An 18,293-nucleotide genomic window follows, 5' to 3' on the forward strand; every position below is an offset into this window, starting at 1 on the left:
CAGTTTTGACCTCCGCGCAACAACAAAAAGACGAGCCAAGTGAGGGATGGAGTTGACTATTTTTCCGATCGGGTCACTGATAGACTGCAGACACATTACTGTCAGAAAACATTTCGAAAAAGAAAAGCGTCCCTCCAGTGGAGCCAAAAACCAAATTCAACTTGTTCAACTTCAGGAAAAACAAATGTTGCTATGGACAAATATGGTGCCGCCTTGACATCTACTGTGGAAGAACAACGTGCACATGCAGAGAGTGCGTGTTGTTCTTCAGATCCTTGCCAGCAGCGCAGTCCTATTAATTTGGAATAGTTGGCCCTGCTCCTGCTCCTGCTCCTGTTCCTGCTCTTGACACTGTGTTGAGAAAAAACAAACAGCCGCAAAAAGACGTCAAGGATGTGCAGGGAGCCGGTTTGTTTGTTTGTCTGTTTGTTTGTTTGTACGTGCAATGCGCTGCTGTGACACCGACATTGCACATTGCACTGACATTCCCATTTCCCCTGATTTGTTTATTTATTCCTTTTCTCAATTCTAACCAGAAAAACAAACAAACAAAAAAAGTTCCATGGGCATCATTGTGCGACTGTTGTGAACCACTGCTTGAATCAATTAAAAATGAACAGCTTCACGTCAGCCGTTGTCTTGCTGTTTTTGATCATCCCAAAGAGACGTTTTGTCACGTGTGGCTGCCGAGCCTTTTCAGTACACTGCCTCTTTAAGCGCTGCCTGCAGATGCTCTCAGCTTCCCCCTCAGGACGTTTGATGCGTGTTTTATACTGATTCACAAGGTTTTAGTAGCCCTTTGCTTAAAAAATACAAAAAAAATACATGGCTGGCTTGGTGAAAGGGGGGAGGGCGAGGGAAGGTCTGCTCGGTCATGGCTGGATGAGTGACCTTCCACTCAACTCTGACCTCCAGCACTCTTGGCACTTGGAAATAATGTCAAACAACATCGTCCCTGGATGACTCGGAGGGCTCTGCGATGCCGGTGCCTTGAACCCTGCGAGGCCATGGCATTACACCGAGAGGCTGCAACCGGATGAGACATGAGGGGCCTTGAAATGTTTTTTTTATTTTTTTAGACGTTTGAGTAAGTGGGCATGAGAACGGGCCGTATCATCCGCCGTGAGTCAGAGTGTTTATCGTCACGGCTGACTCATCACGGAGAGAGAGATTTATGGTTATAATGAAGGAGAAAATAGACCGCGAGTTAAGAGTTGCCGATGTGCGCCCCTGTGTGTCTGTCTGTGTTGTTTAATGTCACGCAGCCGGAAGTCACAAGAAGAAGAGGGAAGAGGAAGGGCGAGGAAGTAGTACGAAAATAAACAGTGCAAACTTATCTCATTGCGCCGCAGTTGGAATGTACAATACAATCCGGTGATGTCGTTCATGGAAGTTTCCCCCGACCGACTCAAGTCCGTCTATTTCTGGTCACTGGTTCATGGTTTCACCTGTCAGTCTTTGCGTTTATGTGTCAGTGTGTGGTTTTAAAAAAAAAAAAAAGCCCTCCCTAAAGTGAAACGGTACTGATCAGCTCTCTGTCCTTCTCTCTGGTGCAGTTGTGGCGGCAGAGCCGAAGGTCCAAGCCCTGCGGAAACTCCCTGAAGATATCGAGTGGTCATACACAGGTCTGTATGAAGCGTTTTAGAAGAAAGTACGGTCACATGATTGGTCCCTCGATCTGAGTTGTTTGTTACAACAAACACAACTGAGATATCAAATCATTTAAATAGTTTTAATCCCACAAAGGAGATCTTTTTTTTTTCATACGAGAAGTACTCCGGTAGATTTTGTTATAAACTGCGACTTCTTCAACTTTTTGTTTTGGAACAGATAGATACAAATAGAGACTGCTTGAAAGACATTTTATTACACATAAAACGACAGCATTGGCCAGCTAGTGTGTTTTGATGCTAGCTAGGACACTATGCCACTTTTGCTGCATTACCAGCATGGCTCTCATTGGGGGTGTGAATTGTCCAAAGTTAATTTTTGGACAATTTTTGATGTGTGAGTTCTATTATGCTTCTGTACTTCCATTCTATTCTATAAATTTAGTCTTAAACTATGATTTTAATAGAATGCTTGAGCACAAACAGACTTTGTGTAGCTGTGTTGCCAGAATACTTGTACACAAATGTATGTGAATTGAGACCAAAATGAGTAAAACGTTAGAGACCTGCCTCAAGATGCCTCATCAGGGACACAGTGGGACTGGTCAACATCAGAGTGTCTCCTCTGAGAGCCTTGATCTGCCTCGGACCATATGTTCAGGTGACACGGCTAACTGGGCACAAAGCCTCCCTGCCGGGCTAAGCCGTGGTCCAACGAAAAACAAAGGGCGGACACAGACGGACAGTAATGGTCCCGGGGGGGGAGAGAGATTAGCCTCTTAATGGTCGGGGTTGGAAACGTGAGCACTGATCAGGCTCAACAGGTCATCAGACAGTAAAATGGGGAACTGTTAAACTTATTAACCTGAACCCCAGGGGGAAACAATAGTTAGCTATCTAATAGCTTGCATTTCAGCATAAAGGGGGCATATCAGCATAGTCCAGTTTTTAGCATTAGCATTTAGCTTTATAACAACCAACCTCTGAACAATATACACACACATATGTTTAATTTAACAAAAGCTACATATTCCTTATGCTATACAGGAAGTAGTAGGAATGAAATGAATAAACAAACAAAAAGAAATTAATACAAAAACAAATACAATGCTTCATTGAAAGCGAAAAGGTTCTACAAATTCTATAAATGGACTCCAGGCGAAGGTGAAGTTTTTGTGGGCTTTACATATCTTGCATCGGAGTTTCTCTAACGGTAGGAAAGATAGTATTATCCCTAAACCACTGCAGGAACAATGGGGCTAAATTTGATTTCCAGTTAAAAAGTATAAGTCTGCATGCGAGCAGGGAAGCAAATGCTAAAACATTTGTATGTAAGTTTGAGACTTTACAGCCTGGAGGTGGTACACCAAAGATGGCTGTGTGATAGTTAAGTGCTACAGTCTGACCACAAATTGTTTAGAAAATACACCAATTATCTGTCTCCAGTAGTCAATGAGAGAAGTACATGACCAGAACATGTGTCCTGTTGTGGCAGGCACATAGCTGCAGCGAGGACAACCAGGGTCGTCAGTGGGAAAAAGTTTGGACAATTTATTTCTTGAGTAGTGTAGGCAGTGAAGTACTTTAATGGTGTATACACAATGATAAAGTATGAATACATTCCAAACTACTTTGCCACATATCTTCAGAAAGCTCGACCCCCAAATCTTTTTCCCATGCCATTTTAGTCTTATGCCATGATATCGGTTTCAAGTCCATTATCTTATTGTAAATCACAGATACACGTTTCTTCTCATAGGGATCCAGTTCTAAAATTGCATCTAACTGGCTCTTACAGTAGGTGGTATAAAAAGAAATGAGGGGAATCTTTCTCTGGTGAAGCCACGTATCTGGAAAAATCTAAAATAATGTGATCTGCGTATATTGTGGTCATTTTCAAATGTTTCAAATGAAATAAATATGTTGTCTTTGTACAAATCGCAAAAGAATATCAGCCCATTACTATGCCAATATTGAAATGCATAGTCAAACCCAGACGGAAGAAAGAAATGGTTATGTGCTACTGGAAACAAGCTGCTATACTGCTTTAAATCAAAATGTCTCCTGAACTGTGACTGTATCCTAAGTGAGGTTTTAACTACTGGGTTTGCAAACTCTTTCCTGTTGACACTGGAGGTTCATCAACGAAACCAAAGGAATCTCAACAGCATCTCATCTGCATCCTTTGTAACTGTTGCCATTCCTGATGCTCAACTGGTGTGTGTATGTGTGCGTGCGTGTGTGTGTGTGTGTGTGTGTGTGTGCGTCTACAGCCTTGTTTTTCGGGAACAGCTCCGTTCCGCGACCTCGTCGCCGGCCACTGGGCCGTAAGTAAAAGCATTAACATGTGAAAGAGACGCACTTCATTGTGAGGTGCCGCGCACAGTGTTTGGGTTGGGTCAGAAGTGAGCGAGTGAGCGGGGGCGGGGGCGGGGTGCGGGATAATAAAGAGAAACCAAACTAAAGAAAGAAGGGGGCAAGGGAGTATGAGAGCGAGTGATGAGGAAACAGATTGAAAGGAACTGGGCTGAAAGGAGGTGAGGGCGAGGAGGAAAGTTTCAAATTGGGGGAATGCTGAACTCTCTTTTGAAGCCTTTTATATGTTTGCTTCAAGTTTGAACCAAATGTGGCTTTTTTTCTGGAGACTTTATTCCGGGCCCTGACATTTCCTTGACAAATCATCAGCCTCCTCTGTGTTTTATTATTCACATGCGTCAGTCAAGCCAAACAGAGGCTGCTTTTCCTCTTGCTTTTGCCTTCAAGTGGATTTACCAGAGGAATCCACCAAACCACAAATCTTCCCAATGAAGTTTGGATGACGGTCCAATCTGGTTTGAGATAAACACTATTGTTTGAAAGAGTCATTATTTCGCCAAGTGTTAACTAATATTGTGACAGAGTGCTAAACCGTTCATGCCGTTGTCCCGTGAAACCAAGACAGTGAATCTAAACGAGACTGAATGACTTTGGGTCTGGCTCACTAAGATCCCGGCTAGCCAAAATCAATTTGGTGCTCTGAGATTGCACGCACAAATGAAGCACAGGTGCAAAAGTGGAGTGACCTTTGGTAAAGCAGACGCTCAGTGTGAAAAAGTTCCATGTTGCGTCGACCCCAAATGATTTTACAGTCACTTCGCCTTCAGAGCTCAACCAGTTCTGGAGCAAACCGACCGACTATCCCGAAGTTGGAATTCACGATGGCACTTTTTCTACATTGTGAATCCTATCAGCGATGCTGAAGCCAGCTTGCAGCTGCGCCCACTCTGCAGTCGATGTAGTTTGCTTAAGAGGTATTTAAAAGTATTGAAATGAAGCCCGCAGGTGCACCATGTGTGTGTCTGTGCACGCGCGCACGTGTATGCGAGTATATGTGCGTGTGTGTGCGCACAAACGAAATCCCTTCCTCTCCACGTTGCCCTCATCATTCCTCTCCACCTTGTCTCCAGGGGGTCCCTGGGATCCCTCTGCCTGGAAACAAAACCCACCCCCCCCGGGCCTCCCATCTGTCACGTGCGCGCGTATCTGTGCGCTTGTGCGTTGGGGGGTGGGGTGGGGTGGGGTGGGGTGGGGCACGGGCTTCTCTCTGCCGGGCAAGTGCGAAGGAAACTGTTGAAAAATATCACAACAAATCCGTCCTCGAGGGGGAAGCGTCAGTCGTGTTGTTCCGCTGGTTAATCTATGGACGAAGAGGTCTACACATTAAGACTGTTTGCGAAACATCTTCGGTTGACACTAATTAAGGCCTGAAAATATGCCTGACAAAATGATACTGTTTTGTAACGTAAGAGAGAAAAAACATGTCGAATCCATCGCTGATTCGCATCATTGATAGTTTAATTGGTCCGCTGCTGTTTCCCGTGTAACTCTCTTCATCTCTGTCATGAATTTGGGTCTGTTCTATCCGGGGGCGATGCGGGCTTCTGTGCTCCCACGGCGCTTCCTCTGGGGAGCAGTTGCAGACACATGCGGATTCTCCAGCAAAAAAAAAAAAACCTCTCGGTGCAAACCCCCCCCCCCGCAAAAAAACAATTCAAAGCGGCTCGTCCTTTTTCAACGATATGATCACACAGCGGAAGCCGAGTGACGGGCCAAACGATTCCTGTCATTGCTGCGGAACCGGCTAGCGACGGCGGTTAATTTGTTTCTCGAGACGGAATAAAAAACCATGTTCGCCGTTAGCGGCGAAGCAGGAAGCGTCGGGGTGAGGCCGCAGCAGATGGCGAACGCTAAGGCGGCTGTTGTGCGGATGATTAAGAGAGAGTTCCACACCAACCGGAGCATTTTTCGGTGGGAAAGCTTTGTGGGAATAGCTACATCTTTATACGCTCACTGGATACTTTATTAGGCACACCTGGCTGGTCCCACATACCTAATGAAGTGGCCAGTGAGTGTTCGTATATAAAGTGCCTCAAGGCTGGAGGTCTGGTTTCGGTCAGAGACGCTATTCCGCATACCTCCGCTGTAACCAAGTGGTTATTTGAGTTCCTATTGCCTCTCTGTGGTCTCCAACCAGTCTGCCCATTCTGACCTCCGACCCCTGACATCCACAAGGCGCCCCCACACACACACAATTTCCACTCAGATATTTTTCTGACTTCTGACTTGTAAAACTCAAGCAGTGGTTAAAAAATAACTTTATTGTGGGGTTTAACAGTGAATTCAAAAGAAAAAACAAAGGGGGAAAACAGTTATCCCGGTGTAAAGCTACTTTAAATTGGATTTATTTGTGGGCTTTTATTTTGGTTTGATTTTTTTACCCTAAACATTTACAGGGACAGATTTAAATTTTGTTTTTCTACGTTGACGATTCCCCACTGACTTGAATGTGAGTCACCTGAGCAGCAGAAAGGAGTTGGTCCAGGAGATGATGCCGTATCTAATTCTGCTGCTCTTGCACCGACTCAAACCAGGAAACATTTTGTCTGTTTTGTCCCCCCATCGTGTCATCTGCCTCTCTCTGCGTAACACACCCGACTGCTCCCTTAGTCACCGAATACTGTAGGCCGCTTCCCTTCTGCTCCAGTTGTTTCTGGGCCCACGCGGCAGCGGCTGCTCTGGGAGCCTTGCGGGAGGCACGAGGTAATGATGCAGAGGTGCGTGTGTTCGCTCCGGCTCTGGTTCTGGTTCTCTCTCTCTCTCTCTCTCTCTCTCTCTCTCTCTCTCTCTCTCTCTCTCTCCCCGCTTTGCGGAACATGCTGTGAGATTAGGGCGACCCTGAAGAGGCAACCCCCCGAACTGAGTTGACTTTTAAAATCCAAGATCAGCAGATTATGTTTTGAGGCGCTGCACCATTTGGTAGTAACAATCCCATTAGTTCAGACAGAACTTCTGGCAAAGCTAAATCTAGTTTTAGTTTGTTTTAGTTTCAGTTTTAATGGTGGGACTTGATTTAAAAAATAATCTAATTAATTATGGCCTCTGTAATTAATTTATCATAATTAATCGTATTTTAAACGCATGTCATTTTGGTGTTGGTGAAGTTGGTGACTCTGCTTAGTTGCATTCGGTGCTCTGACATTATTGTTAGCTTTGGTGCTCGTACTAGCTGTACTAGCTAGTTTCGTATTCAGGCTTGAATAACTGCGGTGGAATGCAGACTCCTTGTGGCCCAGTTCTTCTCCAGGCTTCCATCCAACTGTTTGTTTTTTTTTCAATGTAAATTTCCAATCCTCCGAGCTAAGCAAGGCGGTGTTATTGTTGCCGATAATGCCATCACGTTTGTTGTTGGCGCAGCTAACTTGTTAGCCCAACTGCTAATCCGTTTTCCGCTTGTCAGACGTCACTCAGTGCACAAGTTCTGTGTTGTCTAGACTATAAAATAAAATGTGATAAAAGGTGTGATTTTTTTGTGAGTTAATTATTGAAATAATGCAAAAAAAGTCCCAGTCCTTGTAAGTTTGTATATACTATATATATATATATATGTATATATATATATGTATATATGTATATATACATATATGTATGCTATATTTCATAGTTTGAGGCCGATATCGTTCAATATTTTACCAAGTACCTCTGGATCGAGCCTCCTCCCAGTGGCGCCTCGCTCCGAGCTCGCACTTTCATATCGCGCCGTCTAGACGGAGCAGAGATCACACGAAGAGCGGGGAGCCGGCGCGGGGGAGGGGCTGTGATTCATTCCTTTCTTCTCTCCGAACGATCCGACAGGTCTGATCGCTAGATACGCCGCCGCCGCTGTCGCCGCCTCTCCTTCATTAACATTGTAGATCGGCGCCACTCGCCGGATGAGCGTCCTTTCGCTGCAGTTCATAATAGATTCATTTTGTTGCTCAGATCTTGTCAGCCTGCGGCTCGCTCCTTTATGTCAGTCAGCCGGCTGGTGTGCGCGTTAGCGCCCGCACGTGCGCGCACATTGAGATTGATGCTGCCGGATGAAAGCGAAGGAAGCTGCCTCCTGCACAATGGGGCCGATTCTTATTTCCCTGCTCGGGCTGCTGCCGGGTTATTATCGGAAAAGTTTACCGCAAAGCGACACTCTGATTAGAATGTACGATGTCGGGCAAAGTGGATCTATCGCTCTGTCCGAAAGCACCGTTTGGGAAAACGGGGCGACTTAATCAGTTTTGGTTGAGGACCTGGCAAAAATGCCTCTCCCCCCTTTAATTAGGCCCAGTTTGTAAGATCGAGTAGCATCCAGTGGTGAGAATGTCCTATTTGATCTCCAGTCTGCTGCTCCCTGAAGCTGTGACCTCAAACTGCTTCTCTTCATGTTGCTTGACCAGTCCGACCAAAGAGGCAACACCACCCGATTCCATTCTTGTAGTGCTGATGCCAAGCGTGACCTCAGCTTCCCATTGCTCGCTGACACCCACAGCGGCCCTTCTGCTGCCTCAGCCCCATCTGCTTCGAGGCCGGGACGTGCTGCGTGTTCCGAGATGGTCCACTGCACGCCTCGGTTGTAACCAGCAGCCATTCCAGTCACACCTCCTGCTCACATTGACTACGCATTTTCGCATGTGTAGTTTCTTCCAGACGTTCCTTCAAAACCATATAAATTGTTGAGAGATAATTAAAAAACGACTTAAATCACATCTGATTATCACTTTACTCATGGGCTAGTGGTCACGGTCGCGTCCGTTTGCCTGGATGCTTTACGTTTCTGTCGTGTGATTATCTGAGGGATAATATTATTTGAGGGAACCACTGGAGCAGCAAACTGTCTCATTACTGCTTTCACTCTTAATTAGTAGCAATTTGGGCCACAGCTTCCCCACATGCCCTATATAAGTGTGTTAAAATTACATAACAATGTTTTCCATGTGTAACGATCACACTAATGGCGGAGGCAGAGAACATATTTCTCACATTTGTCCTCTCCCAGAATCCGTAAAAATTTCAAAATCTGAAAGGATTTTGTCAGACAAAATAAAAAAGCTCAGTGATGTTGAATTTGAAGAGTTGCCTGGCAAACAGCTTTAGTTCCACGTCAGTGTGAAAGGCTGACCACGGCTCTGTTCGGCCACCTTGGTCAGGCGGTGACTCTTGCACTGCACAGTCCTTCATTGAAGTGAAAGGCCCTTAAGCTTCAGTTAAGTGAGCTAAGTGAGCTAAGTGAGCTAAAAGCCACCAAAGCTATTTTTAAATAGTTCAGCACTTGAGAGTCGAGAAACACTCTGTTTCATCACTGCTCCCAGTATGATTGACAGTGGCTTTAAAATGTCTCCTTAAAAATGATTCACTGTGTTTTATCCTCTGAAAACTTCAAGAATGCTGAACATTTCATACGTTTTAGAAGCTTTTCAATTATAAAAAAGATTGAAAATTGCAAATGAAGTATTTGATGTCTTCCTTTTTGCTGATTTTTATGAATAATTTAAAAGAAAAATGCCAGTTCGAGTTCCAGACTCGACTCCACTTCACTGAACACGGCACATTTGAAGAAATATGGTGCCCCTGGTGGCAGACCAGAGGCTAAGCAGCCTCCAGTTCATCCTGGCAGCCTCGCAAATGTTGCCGCTTCAGTGTTCACCAGCAACCGCGCCGGTTTTAGACTTTAGCAGGCGCTGTTTTATGCTTTTAATATTTTACACATATTCAGCTATTTTTGCCAGATGTGATGCAAACAGAAGCCGACGGTTAACCTCACCCTCTCCCCCTCCCAAAAAAGTCAAGCTCTACATTATTTAATTTAGTTTAATAATCCTGCGTGTGCTCCCAGCAGTTAGCACGCTTAGCAGTGCAAGACCTATTTGCAGAGACTCGGTGTGCGTGTGTGTGTGTGTTTGTGCGTGTGCAAAACTGATTGAAGCAGATTGCACAAAAATGCACTGCAGGAAATGCAGGAAAAATGCGACTTTCAAATCTTTAGAACCTTCTACAAACTCACCAACCAAAATTTCTGCGCGACAAAAAAAGGTTTTCCTTTTTTCTATTGTAGTTTTATCTTTTTGTCTAAACCGGGGTGGGCAAACTACGGCCTGGGGGCCATATGCTGCCCCTTAAGCTTTTTAATTAGGCCCGCCAATACTTTAAGAAATTATATTAATGGTCAGTAAGTCATAAAATAGCTGTCTTTCATCCATTTTTTCAGTGTTTTCAGAGTCGTTTCAATAAAGAGCTGAACACCATGGGGCTTCAAAGACACTTCTTGTAACTTTGCTTTGGTTTGTTTTTAATTGACATTAAAGCAAAATGTTTTCTACATATCCCATGATATATTGTTTCCTCCTATGAGGTGGCTCACCAAAACACTCAATCCATCTGCTGCTGCTCCGGCTCCTCTGTCACATTTTAGAACCCATTGTGGCCCACCGGTCAAAAAGTTTGCCCACCTCTGGCCTAAACATTTCACATCCAAACCTTTTGACTCAATCAATTCTCCAATCACTCACACTCTCGTTCTTTGTTTTCCTCCGTCCGTTTCCTCTGCTCATCCGTCATCATCATTCCAGATAAGTTTATGAATCTCCTCCTTTGCTGCTCCTCCCTCCCTTCTTTGTCATCGCACTCCTTTTTTTTCATCCCACCTCTCTCTCATCCCCCGTGAGGTGAAGGTGAGCCGAAATGATTGGAGTGTCGGGAGGAAGCGGACAGCAGATGTCACATTATCTGTAAATGGTCACAGCCTGGTCCACTTTAACAGCTGGCTGCTCCTCCAGTGGCTGCAGGTCACAAAACTCCACTTAAAGTTCCTGGACATCCCAAAATATAAACCCTTATGTCCAATTCGATTATTTCAATCTCATTTTATGCAACAATGTGGAAATAAAATCATTCCAGATCAATGCAGGTCAGTCTGACTCGACTAGTCCAAGCTTTAAAAATAGTTTGTCTGAAAATAGTGAAGGACAAAAGCAAGGAGAGGAAAATGTAACACCGACTTTCATTTCGCCTTCAAATTGACTGCCGCTTTAAAAGTCTCCCGTCTGAGTCGGAAAACACCAGCAGCATCAGCCGAGTTTATTCTGGAACTCAGAAAAAAAAAGCAAGTGGAACCCAGAGATATGAAAAGTAATTTCCATTTTTCACATCAAATTGACTCCGGGAATGAATGTGAGTGGGTGTGTGCGCCTGAGTGTGTTTATGGATTTAAATGAACACCGTAAAGTCTTCGCTCTGGGGGATCTTCTGAATCCCTTTCACCAACCTGTCAGCCATGGCGCAGTTACATCAGAGGAGCAGTGCCACGCACGTGTTTATGGTGAGTGGGGTTTCAGGGACCTAATGAGGGGTCATTGACACGGCGACAAGCCCCGGCCATTTCACTGTCGCACACACGCATGCACACTTACAGAAAGTCCACCATTAAGCGTCATATATGTAGGTCGTAATAGCCGTGTGGACCTGAAGGGATAGTGAGTAGCAGCGAGTTAATGTAAGATGTAAATGGCACCTTCACCAACCAGTGCCTTAACTGGGCAAATCAGTTGGTTTTATTTCACACATCCATTTGGTAAAGAGCACAAGGACAACATTTATGTTGGAAAAAAAAGAAGGAAATTTTACTGGCAGTTGAGCCAGTTAGCATCACTGATGTTGTGGGCTTACGCCGGAAATGCTAGAAGTCCTGCAGTATTAGAACTTGACCTGTTTGATTTAAATTCAGTCAACGATTTTGATTTTGTTTTTGACATGGTAATAGTGTATTCCTTGACAAGTTTTCTTAAAATGTTATGACAACAAAATGCTGATTGTCCGTCTTTGCTCTGCAAGATGAGTGAAGCACAGCGGGGAAGGCACAAGGTCACTACCTGTTAAATCATGTGTGACCAGTTACAGTTGAACCATCTGCTCCGACCTCTTTGCGGCCATTGTCTTTTTCGCAGTACTGTAACACACAACACGCTCACGCGTGTGCACGGGCACGCTCGCGCGCCAGTGACAAAGGCAGCCCACATTGTGCATTTCCATAAAACAGCCAGTCATCGCTCTGCACTGATAAAGTAAGACCCCACAGCCAAAACACAATTCGCATTAGCCTTATTTTTAATAATAAATGTTCGTCTTTCCTTGAATATCAGCTATTATTTATCACCTCCCCGAGTCAGAGCAAATCCTTCGCACTGTAGGAAGTTTATAACCTTCGCTTTTCGGAGCGTTAGCTTCGGCCAAAATGTGAGTCACAACCTAAATCCCATCAACACTGCGAGACTTCCCTGCATGTGCCCGCAGAGAAGGACTGAATGTTAATCGCGGGTGAATGCGCCGCGCAGCGACTCATCTCAAGAGAGAAAGAGAGAGAGAGAGAGAGAGAGAGAGAGAGAGAAAGGAAGCAAAGATGCTCCTGCTTTGCACACGAGGAAATATACAGGAGTTCGCTGTGCATGCAGGTGACGACGTGCACGTGTGAATTAATGCCTCACCGGAACGTGAGCTTCGTGCTGGTAAACAAGCGGCTGCTTCACATGTTTATGTTTACCCCCCCGACAACCCCTTCACCCAAAAAGGAGGCGGTAAAGGCACGTCAGCCGATGTAAATGCAGCTCGTGTGACATGCAGACGTGAGTGCATTGCAAATTCAGACGCGCTCTCATAAATAAAGAATCTCATGAGCACTGAAATAAAAGAATGTCACTTGGTTTTTGCCTCCTTGCCGGTTTAATTGGGGCTTTTTGTGTGCCTGTGTGTATGTTGCGTGTTTGGCTGATGCTGTTCATAGCCCCTCTACATTATTCATGTGAAAACCCTTGTTAAAACACACCAGCGTACACCCACACAGACCCACAGCGCATCAATAAGTTTTAAGCAGAAATCACGTTGTGCCTCCTCAGAGTGGAAGCAGAGGGCCGATTATACAGAAAGATGGAGAAGAACGCATTGCACGTAGTACACAGCAATACAGTCATGTGTTAACAACACACGCACACAGGCACACACATACTCATCATGAGTGAGTGTGAGGATGAACAGTGACCTGAGGCCAGCCTGTAAATGTTTCACCTACATTTAGACCATCTGCCCTTGTTGGAGCCGCAGCCCTTTAACAACCGCATGACTGTCTGTAAATGGGAAAAGAGCACACTGTTAAGGTCCTGAACTCAACATCTGCTCACCTGCTTGGATTTAATAGGCTATTAGTATAGCAGGCAGAGTCCAAAAGCATAAAAAAAAAAAACATCAAATACTTTTTTGCCGTATTGCATAAATCAGGTCAGGTTCCCTCCTGACAGTCGTTTGAAGTGAAATTTTAATCGACCTCAACTTTTTTTGGGGGGGGGGCAGAGGCTCTCGAACACACTTCAGTATCCGTCTCGCACACAGGCACCCTGAACCAGCGCAACTGGGGAAAGAGATACCCGTCGTGCAACAGCGCCAGGCAGTCGCCGGTGGACATCGATGAGACCTTCACCCAGGTCAGGGCGCAGTACCAGAACCTGCAGCTGGAGGGCTGGGAGAAACCGACGGCGGAGTCGAGCACCGTGCACAATAATGGGAAGACAGGTATGTTGGTGACAGTGGTGGAGTGGTTAGCTTAAGGTTGTTGGTTTGATTACCTGGCCCAGGACCTTTCAGTGTGGACTTCTCCGACTTGCTCCCACAGTCAAAAGACTGTGGGCTATTGGGAGTTCCTAATTGGCCAATAGGTGTGAGGAAATGGGTTTTTGGTCTTCCACCTTCTCATGTGGGGTCAGGTTCCAGAAACCAGCGGCCCTGAGTGCAGAAAAAGCTGTGATACAAAAAAATTGGATGGATGGGTCACTGGTCAGCTGGCATTTATTTTCCTAAGAAATAAGTCCAAGCAATCAACAAGTTCCAAACATGCTCTCCAGCGTGGAGCCCAGGAGGTCAGAGCTGTGTTTATAATCCCAGCTAGCGTAAAGTTCATTTCCAAACGATTTCTTGTACACAGCAATTCGCACGCAGTTCGGTTTTAAACCCACGCATCCTAGCAGGCATTAAAGAGCAATCGGGGAGGCGAAATAAAAAGAGAGCACAAACTCTGGATTCAATCTGTGGGAAGTATGTAGCTCCTTATTCTGCCGCCGCAGAGCCCAGCATCTTAATCCCCACATGTGGAAAGAGGCTTAAGTTTCCAGATGCGAAAAAGAAAGAAAATGATTCACAACTCGGAGGTTAATGAGAGACCGGAGCGGCGAGGATTTAAAGGAGAAAGTGAGGGAGCAGGGGACCAAGTAATTGAGAATGAGGCGGGCCGAAGGACGGATGGATCGATGTCGATGTCGGGAGGCGTGAGATGAGGCCGAGTAGCGGGAAGGAGGCGGCTGAAGTGCAAAAAGGGAAGACAGCGGCGTGAGAGAGAGAAAAGAATGACGGTGGCAAGAGGGAAGGCAGCGCACGGAGTGATATCTGGCCCGCGCGACAAATGAGAAATGACTGAGCTATCATCTCCATCTCTCCCATCCTATACAGACTCCGTGCGTGCATATAAAGAATCCCGAAATCCATCATGATGTCAAGAAAGGAAATTGCCCCCTATTGATACTGATGATGTTGCGTGGAAATGAAGTGTATGAAATGGGAAAGGAATTGCCTGCGCACTTGCACAAAGCAGAGCCTTCCATCTTAAATTAGCCGCCTTCAGCCTGGCTTTGTGATTTGTGGCCTGAAGGGTGCGCTGTTTCGTTCTTTTGTGTACTTCTCATCTCAAGTTTCCGTTGGGCTAAACGGGGAATCTTTCAAGACTTTGATCATGTTTTGCTCTTATGTTTACCAACAGTTTAGCACGTTCTTTGTGACACATGTTGGGTCACATGTTTTGCACGCCGGTTCAGCACTGCCACCTATCAGCAGGCAGTATCAAAACGACAAAAGGAACGGCTGACCGAAAAGCCTTAGTTTTGATGTCTAAAAAGGGCATTCGAAAAGGGAGTGAGTGAATCAGGATACCCATCGATTCTATTGTATCCCCAACAATAACAGGAAAAAAATCCTGCATTTAGGGAGTTTCATTTTTGAGCTTAAACCTTTAAGTCGATATGCGTTGACGACTAAAACACGTCTAAATACGTTTTGCCCAAATCAGTACCAGAATCTGCAGCTTGGGGGCGCTGCAGCTGCAGCATCCACCACTCCTTTCACGGAGTGAAAACAATCAACGTACATCCAACGTACATCCAAACAATCAACGTACAAAACATTGCATTTTCTGTATGGAGTTCAGCAGGTCACAACCAAGCTTGGAATTTCTAGATTTCTGGTGGACAATGAATCACATATCGTTGAGTTTTAAATCCACAGAAGCAGGTATTAAAGGGCAGTATAGAGTGGATTCAATCTGTGGGAAATATACCATTCTTTATTTTGCTGCTGTAAATCCGCATCTTAATCCCAAAGCCTCACCAATTAGACCGTCATCAGTTATTTCTGACATATTCCCGTTAGTTTAGCCTGTCAGAGATTAAATCTTCAGGTTTTTTTTTTATCGATCAATCATCCAACTCTTATTTATAAAGCGTTAAATCACATCCAGAGGCGTCTTTGCACCATCAGAGAGGAAACTGACTGATCCCTCCAGAAGCGTCAGCGGCTGGGAAGAACAACCCTGCGGGGAAGAAACCTTGAGCAGACCCCGACCCTGGTGGGCGGCCGTCTGCTCTGAGCAGTTACGGGGTGAAAAGAAAATGAAGGGGGGGTCAGAGTGAGTTGCAGTGGGAATACGTACGTACATGCATCTGCGTTCCAGTGGCCATCGATGTGGAAGGGGGCTTCTTTGTGAGTGGAGGAGGTCTGAGCTCCCGCTTCCGCGTCGGGAGAATCACCTTCCACTGGGGGCGCTGCAATGCCACGTCGGAGGGCTCCGAGCACAGCCTGAACGGGATGAGATTCCCGCTGGAGGTACGCCGGCCGTCCGGACAGTTTTCGCGAGCGAGCGTGACGCGAGCCTCACCAACCCTCCGCCTCCGCTTGCAGATGCAGATCTACTGCTACGATCCCAACGTCTTCCCCAGTCTGGACGACGCCATGAAGGGAGGAGGGAGGATCGCGGCCATGGCCGTGCTCTTTGAAGTAGGTCGACCCCCGCAGAGTTTTGCACTGCTCTGATGATCCAAATGTGATTTTGGGGGGGAGGTCTGAAAGCTCTGATCTTGTGTCCTCGCAGATCAGCCGGGAAGACAACAAGAACATCAGTCCTGTCACCGACGCTGTCAACACCGTCAGCAGGTTTGGTGAGTGTCAATTCCTGGGGAAGAAAGTGAGTGTGTCCAGGGGACAGAATGCATACAGTCAGTGACAGGTCAAGTAAAACAATAGTAATGTGTGTAATGTTTCTTAACTCAATATATACATGACCGCTCAAAGGAATGGGGTCACTGACTCATTTTTAAATTGAACTGCATTCCAGCATCAGCCAGAAAAAATCTCTCTAAAACATCATGATCACAATTAGTGTTAAACCAACAATGAGTAAACAAAGAACTTCTTGTTAGCATGTTATAGTCTGCTTTTAGGGAACAGAATTCCGCACATTTGGAATTCTCTCTCTTACTATTAATTAGACTGTGGAAATGGTTTTCATTAAACACTAAAATGCTCCCTTACTTGCAATGGACTGCAGTTATTTAACAATTTCCAGCACCTTCACAGTACCCCAAAGTGCTTTACAATGGCCTTTAATTCACTCTCAAGGCCCTTGCACACCAGGAGCGAATTCGCTAGGCGAATATTCGCGCTATTTTAAAACCTATTGAAGTCAATGGCACCGTACACACCGGCAGCGAATGTTCGCGGAGCGAAAAAGAGACAGATATCTCTTCGCTCTAGTGTTGAATTATTCGCAGGCGAAAAGGCGAATACTGGACTTCTGACCAATCAAAAATGATGTTGGATGGTCATAAAATCATATCTTTTATTGTTTGGTTTAAATCTGTCCCGAAAAGCTTTCTAAATTATAAAAACATCCAAAGGAAAACGAAAAAATATTTTGTGACAACAGGAATTTAAATAACGTGGCTTATAACCGCCGTTTCTTCTTCATCTTCCACCTGCGCTGCCGCGTATACACCTGACCTATATATCCACCTGACGCACACAACACACCCTCTCAAGTGGAAAACTCATGTCCACTATAAACTAAGGTAGTCGGCATACGAAAGTCATTAATTTAACGGCTGCAACACCTCTCTCAATAACAATATCAGGTGAACCCAAATACTTTACTTCAAAAACTATTCTTTTTCTTTTTTGATTCACTCATCACCAGAACATCATCACTTCAGGATGTAGTCGTGGTGGCTGCTGCCATGCAAGGCGCTGCAGCCCCATTGGGAGCAATTTAAGGTTCAATGTCTTGCCCACGGACACGTCAACATGGTGACAGTTGAAGGCGGGATTTGAACCGCCAACCCTTCGATTATCAATTTGCAGCCCGCTCTACCAACTGAGTCATAATGATTGCATTCAAGATCATTATTTCATAAAAGTGGTTATAATGGAGTTCAATGCAGCAATGACTCAGCAATGGTAGTATACATCCAATTAGCTCTACATGTGCCGACTGCAAAGGCATCAGGAAGCATTCACAAAGTTTAAATTGAAAGGAATTCCACACTCTTGCACCCCCAGGGAAGAGCGGCTCGCTGGAGGCCTTCACTCTGCTGTCCCTGCTACCCAACAACACGGACAAGTACTACATCTACAACGGCTCGCTGACCTCGCCGCCCTGCTTCGAGACGGTGGAGTGGGTCGTCTTCAAGCACACGGTGGCCATATCGGAAGCTCAGGTCAGGAAACGCCTTGCCCATTCACTCGTTTATTCTTGAGCGAATGCGCTTCCTGTGAATCAGGCTCCGACGGCAGAAAAGCTCTGTTTGCTTCATTGACGTCTCACTGTGTGGGTGGCACGATTCCCTCCATCTGAATTGAAAACGTTCAAAATGATAAAAAGTTAAAACCCAGTGTGTAAATTTTTAAGGAAGCCCAGTATTTTAGGAAGCCCACCTGACACCGTGTTTCATATTTAGGGCACTGACAGATGGGCTTCTTTAAATACTGGGCTTCCTTAAAAAAATGGCTAGCTAACTAGGCACAAGTCCCTTGCTCTATGTATGTTCTTATATATTTTAGAACCGTGCTAAGGGTAGGAAGTAGTAAAATATAAATAAAATAAAATTTTTACGACCTGAACCTTTAAATTTATTTTTTACTTGCGCTTTTCTGTAACCTTCAGTCGTATGATGAACAAGAAGCCCCTTTAGCTCGATAGCATAGCAACGTGTCCTGGCCGAGGTTTTTTTTTCTTCCGGGCTGGTTGCTGTTGCG

At 45.3% G+C, this 18,293-nt stretch overlaps 1 protein-coding gene across 2 annotated transcripts in view; it reads left to right on the forward strand.

The window, feature by feature from the left end:
- Positions 1-18,293, forward strand: part of ptprz1b (protein tyrosine phosphatase receptor type Z1b) — a 56,148-nt gene that overhangs the window by 16,777 nt on the left and 21,078 nt on the right. For both annotated transcript variants that reach the window (XM_076051623.1, XM_076051625.1), the window contains exons 2-7: positions 1,557-1,625; positions 13,335-13,514; positions 15,718-15,869; positions 15,945-16,040; positions 16,135-16,201; positions 17,598-17,755. In XM_076051623.1, coding sequence (XP_075907738.1) covers positions 1,557-1,625; positions 13,335-13,514; positions 15,718-15,869; positions 15,945-16,040; positions 16,135-16,201; positions 17,598-17,755 — 722 coding nt within the window. The remainder of the gene's footprint in view (positions 1-1,556; positions 1,626-13,334; positions 13,515-15,717; positions 15,870-15,944; positions 16,041-16,134; positions 16,202-17,597; positions 17,756-18,293) is intronic.

This window comes from Nelusetta ayraudi, unplaced genomic scaffold (genome assembly GCF_046127955.1).
Source record: "Nelusetta ayraudi isolate G7.1 ecotype Tasmania unplaced genomic scaffold, CSIRO-AGI_Nayr_v1 ptg000135l, whole genome shotgun sequence".
NCBI classification, from domain to species: domain Eukaryota; kingdom Metazoa; phylum Chordata; class Actinopteri; order Tetraodontiformes; family Monacanthidae; genus Nelusetta; species Nelusetta ayraudi.